Raw genomic sequence first — 9,733 nt, 5'->3', positions numbered from 1 at the left:
TTAAATTGATATCAATTGTATCATATTTTTCATCAATCAATTAATAATTTTCCATCATAAAATTTCTTCCATCACTAACCATTTTTAATATTAATGATTTTATATAAACAACATAATTTACAACTTGTAAATTTATTTTATATTAAATTACTTAATAAATTGATTAATATTTTATATGTTATTTATACAACAAAATTTTGCATTTCAAGCTTTGAGGCGGTCAAGAAAATTTTTTATTTATTTTGTCACTAAATTAAGAAACTTCGTGACTTTCTTGACATGAGAGTAAGCGTTCAAAAAGTTTAAAGATATGAGTCATTGTTTGAAGTACCAGATCAATGACGAGGATGAGATGCAATTTCGTGTCAGTCGATTGAACTCTGCTTGACATGTTAATTATTAATAATTCTTGACAAATATGTAATTAAAGTTGTTTATTATCTCGATTTTTTATTTGTATTACAATAATAAATAAAAGTTTTCCCTAAATGATAAAAGCTAAATGATGCACCCCATCTCTTATCATGGAGGGGGTACGCATTGTTAGAGCAACGTCTCGTGAAGGCTCGGAGAAAGGCAACATGGCTTGAGTTTGTTTACCTTGTATTTCCACTTCCCATTTTGAGATGTGAAAGGTTGCTTACACGAAATCAAATAGACAGATAACTTTAGAGTTTGTACAAATTGTTGTTGATAAAATCGTAAGTATAAATATATATACTACCATTCTTATTTCCCCAACATTCACATGTCATGTATTTATGATTATAAATAATTATTGTTCGTATATTGCAAAAATCTTTAGTTGACCAGACCACTCGTGACTCATTTGTTCCTTGTGATCGAGATGATGATCATAGGAAGACAAGAGCATCCATGACATGTTTGCGATACTAGTGCTTCTTGCGGGCTCCATGATATTTTGACCCATCACCATTAAGGATTATTGACTTTTGCAATCAACATGCGTTGCACAATATGGGAATATAGCTTGAAGAAAAAATGAATCAAATATGACAATGTCTGCAACAAAAGTTTGTTGAGAACTTAAAATCCTTTGCTCGTTCTCAACAATAAACTCAAGAAACACCTTATACAGTTCTTGAGGTTGTTCGAGTGAACACCAAAGAGAGTTGTGATGTGGTAAATCCCTTTGCAGACTATAATCACACTAATAAACCAATCTAATGTGAGTTATATGTAAAAGATACCCCCACGTCTAATGACAATTAATTGACAAATAGACAGAGGGTTAACCATCTATGATGTCTTTGCATAGTCGACTTGACATGAATAATGTTTAGTGAAAGCTCAAGATATTGGTTCTCGAGTACCTTTACCCAACAAAGAGGTTAAATTGGTCAAGAAGACTTTAGACACATTTTTAGCTTGACTTGGACATTTGGTCATGCTAGTCTATTGACACGCCTATTACATTATGTTTTTTTTTAGTTTTTATTGTTATAATGTTTATTAATGTCGAACTAACATATTTACTTTGTTTAGGATTTTGTCTATCGTGATAAACAGGTTATGAGAGAACTTGTTACCGATGATTATGACATGGTGGAAGTCGAGGATGAGATACATTAGGACAACAAAGTTTTTGGACTCTATACTACCATAGTTCCCATGAGTCATGTAAACCGTGTTACATCGTTTATGTTTTTCATATTATAATAATTACATATAACTTATAATTTATCATGTTAGGTACATGTATACATAGAGTGTGGAGCAAGGCAAGTTGGAAATATATCAATTTGTTGAGTTTGAATCCATGTAGGAATTTGAGAACACAAATGTTCAGATCCAGAGTATTTGCAAACATGCGCGGGTGACTCATAGAGACATATTTACTTGAATCCATACACTAAAAAATTATTTTTCTAAATTGTATTTTTTAAATTATGCTAATTGTGTACCTGATTACTTATCCTTTACTATAGGTTTCACTGACAATTAATTATAATTATACCCAAGGATTACATAATAATGTGATATTGTTTACTTAAGGAAAATATTGTTAGGAAATAAAAAACTTATTATAAGGGCGATTTTAACATTTTTCATTACACATGAAAAATATAAGTGTATTCAGACTCACATGTATGTCCTTCCTATAATTATAATTGCTACTCACACAAATAATTTAAATGGAAGGAGACAAACAATGTCACTGTAATTCATATATCTTTAAGTTAAACAACTTTTAATACATATAATAAATATTTTAAAAGTTACAGAGAAATAATTTGTGTCACTCATTTCTCATTTCACTGTAAGAGGCAAGTTGATTCATACGAATCATTTCGACATATATTACAAGTTCACAAACAAAGGTAACACATTTCAACATTTGCTAATGTATTTTACTTTAATAACTATTGCATAATGATGTGAGTCAAATGTTTGAGGTCTTCAATGATCAATCTCCATTGTCTAAGGATGACACCCAACAAATAAGCGAACAACTAACAACATTTCTTGTTCAACATAGATAATATAGTTAGGTTTATTTTCTTACTTAGCTAATTTTTAGGTTATATTTTGTTTTTTTATTGAATTTACTGTTGAAATACGTAGTTTATGTATATGTGAATTGTATTTTTCCATATTTGAAGAATTTATTTAAGTCAAAATCAATTAAATTTAGAAAATAACTTTCATTTATTTCGTTTAACCATATACTAGTGAATGTAAATTTATGTCAAACATCACTAAATTTGACGTAAATTTGAAACATTTTTCTCTTTATGTGAAACCCATTAAGTGTACGAGTATATGACTCGACATAAATATACACTTTTTTAATACCATATCTCATATAAATTTATATCTCCTATATTCGTGTCAGACGATTACCTATTGTAATTAACTTTAAATAATAAATATTAAAAACATATTATATATTAGGATATAACCTCATTATGCCATAATTATTTTTTAAGACTTAAAGAGTATGTTTGATGTTGTGAAAAACATATAAATAAAAATAATAGATAAAATTATACTCGTGTGAACATATCATAACAATAGATGTTTTGCTTTGTTTTTCTTGAATTTATTTGAAGATATTTCTATTTATCTTTTTAAAATATATAGAACAAAAAACATATACTGTATTCTTGTTTTCAAAAGACCCTCTAAATTTTATAATAGCCGTGAAGATGAAAAAATCTGGCAAAAACGATGGTACAAGAGTAGTTTCTTTTGGCCCACTAAATTAAGCTTGCCTTCGAAGAGAAGGAAGAGTTTTACTGTGAATCTATTTGTGTTGGAAGCAAAAATTCGGGTGTTTTGTTTTTGTCAAATGTGACAGTGTGAGTGAACTTAGCTTAAAAATACAAAACTATGACGGTGAAAAATATCACAAGTTATTAATGAAAGTAACATGAATATATTTGTAAAGGTTCAATTTATAAGGATTTGATTCATATCACAAAAACATGGGGTTCAATGAGTTGTTGATATGACGACCTTCTTTTTGTTAATAATTTTTTAGGCTTTGAGTTATTCCAATCCGAGGGAACGTTAAAACCCCACCTCAACAACATTCAACATTTTTCTGTTCATTCACTATTTTATTATTTAGTACTCGTATATTTAATTTAAAATAATCCTCACTTATTTTTTTTTATCTCTGGTCATACCATAAGTTTTTTAAGCTTTTTTTCCATTGAAGTTAAAATTGATGCTATGCATTATTGACATTTTATTTTCTTCATTTCATTAGCATAACAAATGATGTTGATTTGAAACAGAAAGGCATATTTCATCGTCACACATACATTATTTTTGCACATTAGACATTTACTAGTGGGTTTTGTTAGTTCATTACAAGTTTGACATAAAAAAAAACTCTAAAAATGTAACTTGAAAAAATAAATGGCCATTCCAATTTTAAAACTACAAACGACCAAAATAAAATTAATCTTTATTTAATTTGAAAAAAACTGTAGAGGAACATTACTGAAAGGACCCCATCGGTTTCGAGATTTACATAATAAAGGGTTGATCTCAAGGTCAGCATCAACGGCAGATCCAGTGACGAAAATAAAAAAAATATTGAAAATTAGAAGGCTAAGAATTTAAATTTTGAAGTGAATGTTGGAAAGTCCAAAATTTTCCAAAAGAAGGTAGGGACAAAAAAAAGAGAGAAAGGAGTAGAGTGGAATTAGGTGAGAGAATGGGAAGTGGAGCAGGCCAAAATTTTGAAATTTGATTTGAAAAGATAACAAACCTTGAGAAGGAAGCTGAAGCAGTAAAAACTGAGAATCCCATATCCCAAAACAATGATTTTGAATGATATCTGTGTTGTGGCGCTTAATTAATTTGAAAGATTATTTCAAGTTTAGGAGAGAAATTGCATGCAAGGACAAATGTCCCCAACCACTGGGCCAGTGTTCCAGTTGTTCACACTACAATTTTCTCATTCCTCTCTCTTTCATACCAATTTTTTTTATTTTATTTTATTATTTTGAAGTGTCTAAAAGGGACCCTGAAACCTTAATAAAAGCAACTTGTCTTCTTACATTCTATTATCCTCCAACTCACCACAATCCTTTTTTTTTTCTTTTTTTCTTTTTCATTTGCTGTGTGGGTCCCACTCTGCACACACAGCTGGGTCATTATTAAATCTTCCTCAACCAGCAACTTCAACTTCCTCGTTCCCCTTCATTACCCTCGTAAATCGTAACGGCTTCATCACTTTTTCACTTTCCTCTCAAACCCCTTTTCCTTCTTCAAACCTTTGCTTTGCCTCACTCTCTCGCTCCCTCCACCCATGGATGACTCTGAGTTCGACGCCGCTTTCGGCTTCCCGTCCGAGTTTCCCTACGAATTTCACTCGCTCGGGGCCGAACCGCTCGACTCCGGTTCGACCGGGACTGAGAGCAGCGACGAGGAGGACTTCTTCGCCGGCTTGACTCGCCGACTCAGCCATGCCTCGCTTCATGAAACGAGAAAGGACCAGCTCCTCACTGTTCCAATCTGTAACGCAAACAAAACTGAGGTACTGATAGACAAAGCGCGTCGTTTGGTTTTCTTTTGTTCGTTTTTTTTTTCTCTAGGGTTAACTGACGCCGTTTTGTGGATTTTCGTTGATTCAGAAAACGATGGCTCGTGGTTTGGCTGGGTCGCCTCAGTCCATACTGAGTGGAATCGGAAGTTGGTCGGGTCGAAGCGGCGGGTCCGGGGACGGAAGCCCGAACGGGTCTTCTCGTGTTCCGTCGCCGACGACGACGCCGTTCAAGGCTTCCAACGATGCGTGGGATGTACTGTACGCGGCCGCAGGGCAAGTTGCGCGGTTGAAGATGAACGACGAAGTTTCTTCGAAGATTGAGTTTCTGAACGGGGGAGTTTTTGGTGGTGTTTCTCCACCAGTACTAGCGGGGAATGCGTTTTTCGTGAACCAGGGCGGTCCACAGGTGAGTTATTTTGAAACGTGTTCAAGGTGTTTGTAATAATGCGTAAATGAATTTGCATGTTGGACTCGGGTGTTTATTTATTTTTTCTTGTGTAGGCTCGGTACCAGCAGGTTAGACCGGAGCAGATGTTCAAGCAGCAGTGTGGTTCGGTTTGGGGGAGGCAAGAGAAGGTTGGTTGGGTGACTCAGCAGCACCAGCCACAAGTTCAGAATAGAGTGCGTGATTTGCGTGAGTTTGGGTATGACTATGAGGCTATGAACTGCTCACGCGCTTTGCCTCATTCAGCATGGCACCGTCCTGTTCAAATGAAGCACCAGAATCAACATGTGCCGCATTTCGGATCCGGGTCACGACCCGGTCTGCAAGCTGGATCTGGCGGTGTTAACAAAAGGGGTTGCGCTGGAACAGGGGTTTTCCTGCCTCGTCAATATGTGGCCCCTCCCGCTGAATCTCGCAAGGAAACAAGTAATTTACTGAATCTGTTCTTTCTCCTTGGTTTAGCACTGTTTCTCCTTATTTAGCGGTTACCTGATTGATTTGTCTTGTAAATAGGTTGTGCTGCCCCAGTTTTGGTCCCAGCTAAGGTTATTCACGCACTGAACCTCAACACTGATGACCTCAACGCCGCTAACCAACAACGCTTCTCTAGTGCTTTTGGGGTGGATTATGGTAAGTGGGTTTTAAGAAAAGCATTTTGGTATTGTCTTGAGTTCTTAATCGGAGTTAATGGCTAACTTGTTTGGGTTTGTGGTTCTTGTAGATGCTTTGTTAGCAAGGAGAAATGCTCTTCTCCTGCAGCAGAAGTTAAACATGCGGCGAGAGGAGGCAGCAAACCACGAACTTCGCTTGCCTCAGGAATGGACGTACTGACTCCTTTGATGATAGTTCAAACAAAGATTCAATTTCTATAAGTTAAATTCGGTGGTGAAAGCAAGCTAGTGAGAAATAGTAGGGAAGTTGTTTTTTAGTTTTAAATTTTATGATATAAATATGAGATTCAAGAATGTGTTTGGGTAGTTTAGTGGCAATAAACATCCGGTTTTTGTGAGAGATGCAGCTTTTGGGATCTGTTAGCCGAAGAAACAGTGAAAGATAGGAGTTTAGGGGAAGGGATTTATCTTTGATTAAGAATATATTTATTATTTTGTAATAAACGGTGGAAGAAGGGTAAAAAAGAGCTTGCTTTGTTAGAAGCGGGTTCAAGTCTAGCTGGCAGAAAAGTGTTGGAAGATTGCCCATAACTCTCTGTAAAAGCTCTTACTCCTTATAGAATAGTATGTAATAAGTTATACTATATCTAGTAAAGGCAACTGTTTGTGTAATTCCAATATCCTCCATATCTCTATTCTCCTTCTTTTGAGGGATCGCATTTTAAGCTTTTCTTTATTTTCCTCTGGAATTTCTGCTGCCAATGCCCATGAGTAAGTACATGAATATGTTTGACTGATATCAATTTTTGAGTTATTTTCTTTCTGAAGTAAAATTATGAAAAACAAATAAATGAATTAAGAATGCAAAACTAAAGAACTAGTTAAAGATACTGTGGGACATGTTGGAGTTGAGATACTCTTAAGATATTTTTCCCTGGAATGTGAATTTGAAAGGTCATTATCAAGTAAATGGAGGGAAGGGCAGAAAGAAAGTAAGAAAAGATGAAAGTGTAAGCATTGGGACAGGAGTTGCTGGTTTAAGATGGGAGTGTACCTCTGATGGGTCCCTCTCTGGATCCAGTGATAGGGCCCTCTCCTCTCAGTTACTACCTCTTCATCTGCAATCCCGCCCTTTTATTTTATTTTATTTTTATTATTTTTATCCAAAAACCGATCTAAAGAGTTGTCATTTTGAAATTCGTGATTGCATTTGGGACATTTCTCTTCTGATTTTGACCTGGTCAAACTTCGCATTATTATATTCCTCTTCTTTTAATATTTTATACTGGTTATCTATTAATTACCTCTATTTTTTATTATGTTAATTTATGTTTTTAAATATAAGGATTTAAAATGCTGATACTTGCTTTTCTATCTATCATACTTAGGCGATTAGTGTTTATTTTATCGTTATTAAACCAGATCCATTAATTATAACTATTATCACTGCTTTTAATGTATGGTTATTTTAACACTTTTTCCACATCATTATCGTATAAGCACTATTGTTGCTTGATGGAATATCAAAACACAGAAAAGGGAATCTTGATTTTCATAGACCACTACCCTCCTTTACGTGATTCTCTTAAGAACAGATACATCAAGATATTTTAAAAAACTGCATTTCAATCTAACGTACACGGTTTATTTAGGAATATAAACAATTTTAACGTCTGAAAAACTTACGATGAAGATGAAAATTTTAAAATTATTTTGATAATTAATAAAACGCGTGAACAAATCATTTATAGTGGTGAAACCCATCTCAAGAAAACGAAACCACAAAATCACATATAATAATAGATAAGTGCTTTTGTTTTAATAAATAAGCGTGAAATGATGATTATATTCATTTACGATGCATAAATTTACAGCTGATAAAAGTGAGCTCATAAATGTGTTTTTTTTTTGAATAAAAGAAACAGTTAATGAATAGCAGTTAAGGACTTATGGACTGCACGTTAGCATTTAGAAGACACATCAGCTTAATAAATTATGCAGTTAACAAGTTGTTGTACTTGCTTGTTTAAGAATCTAAAGAAGCCTTCAACAAATAGTTATTTTTTCCACCATAATTTTCTCTACATGTCTCCTTCGGTGCAGAAAGAAAACACTATATTTTGTTTTTGTTATTTTCTTACTGCAAGTGCCCCTTTGAAATTTCATGTATTAACATGATTATTTTACGGACCAACTTACGATAAGAAACTTGAAACAGAGATAGAAAAACAAACAATTTTTTGGGATGGGAAAATAAGTTGTGAACGTTAATCAATAAAATAAGCAATAACATAATCCAGTTGAGGGAAAAAAGGTGGTGACTGTAATTAAAATGAAGAAGGTGGGTGATATGATCCTAGGTAAAAAACTGTGTAAGATTTGTTTATATTAATCAAAGTGGTTGAGTGGTGGTGAGGTAGTGGAATACAGCTATAAAGTGTGTCACAGAGAATACTAACATGGCAGATGAGATGGGTGTTTGATTAGGGATGATTCTCAGGCTGAGACTGAAGCTGAAACTTTGTGTGCATGTGGGGTAAGGCTAGGGTTCATCTTCACTCATTTGGTTTTTGCAACTTATGCAAGCAAACACATAAAATAAAACAACCCTCTATGTTTGTATGTAGTCTATGTCACGTGTGGCTAGCTAGCTAGCTAGCTAGACGAAACAATATAATCAACACCCAAAATCATTCTTTTTACTTACTTGGCCACTAAGTATGAGTTCATGTTTCACCTGGCAGAAGTGAATGTGTTTTTACTGAGTTAATAATGGTTTGGGAAGCAAAATAGGTGGTTTTGGTGCATCATGGGTGGCTGATATTGAAAAGGGTATAAGCATAGCTGTCTTTTCAGGGATCCAAGATGGAACTGAGTGAGTTGGTGACAGTTCATAGCTTAGTTTTACTTGTACCATGTTTTGCTTAATTGACGGTCTAAGTCCTTGTCTTTTACTAGATGAAAGGGGTATTGGAGAAAGATAGGTAGGATTGTGAAGTGGTTACTAGAAATGGTGCAAGTAAAAGGCACAGATTGAGGTCGGTGGCGGTTGTTGCGCCTCATTAATTGATTTCTTTTCTTTGGTTACTTACTCACTTCTTAATCAAGCCCAATAAGGATGTTAGATTTGTCCCTATGGAGCAACAAAACAAACACCCCAACTTCCTGTCTCCATTGAAATTCAATTATTGCCATTTAAGCCTGTTGTTAAAGAATTATCTACTATGCTATGCTGTGAGTTAATTAATGGAATCATGTGTCTTGTGTTGCTTATCTTTTTCAACAAATTTATTACTTGTCCTTTATCTGTGAGATGGATTTGCACCTTGCACGCCCATAGGGGTGGTTTTGATTTGATTTGGTTTTGTTGGTGGTGGAACTGGCCCTTCTCTCTTTAAAGAGGGAAAGATAAATATTGATGAAAGGTTATGTGCGTATTGATTCACTGTTATGGACTTGTCTTTGCCACCAAGATACCAAGCAAAGCCTGCAAAATAATTTAAAGTAACGTGCAAGAGGAGATGGGTTGTCAACACGTGGAGGGTCATCGAGATGCCATTAGGAGTGCCTGTGATAATATCATCTTTGATGTGATCATTCTTTTGCCCTTTTTTTTTTTCCTTTTTTTTTTCTTCTGGCTTTTGACGAATGGGT

At 34.5% G+C, this 9,733-nt stretch overlaps 1 protein-coding gene across 1 annotated transcript; it reads left to right on the top strand.

The window, feature by feature from the left end:
* The first annotated feature begins 4,543 nt into the window (after window positions 1-4,543).
* On the top strand, window positions 4,544-6,751 carry LOC137824389 (uncharacterized). The gene is made up of 5 exons (XM_068630025.2): window positions 4,544-5,014; window positions 5,112-5,429; window positions 5,525-5,894; window positions 5,982-6,098; window positions 6,190-6,751. Exons 1-5 carry the CDS (start codon window positions 4,787-4,789, stop codon window positions 6,297-6,299), a joined length of 1,143 nt encoding a protein of 380 aa, XP_068486126.1. The 5' UTR covers window positions 4,544-4,786; the 3' UTR covers window positions 6,300-6,751.
* The last annotated feature ends 2,982 nt before the right edge of the window (window positions 6,752-9,733 follow it).

This window comes from Phaseolus vulgaris, chromosome 8, assembly GCF_051622355.1.
Source record: "Phaseolus vulgaris cultivar YP4 chromosome 8, ASM5162235v1, whole genome shotgun sequence".
In the NCBI taxonomy this organism is placed as follows: domain Eukaryota; kingdom Viridiplantae; phylum Streptophyta; class Magnoliopsida; order Fabales; family Fabaceae; genus Phaseolus; species Phaseolus vulgaris.
Note: the sequence above shows the minus strand (reverse complement) of the source record. Positions and strands in the feature narration are given on the sequence as shown.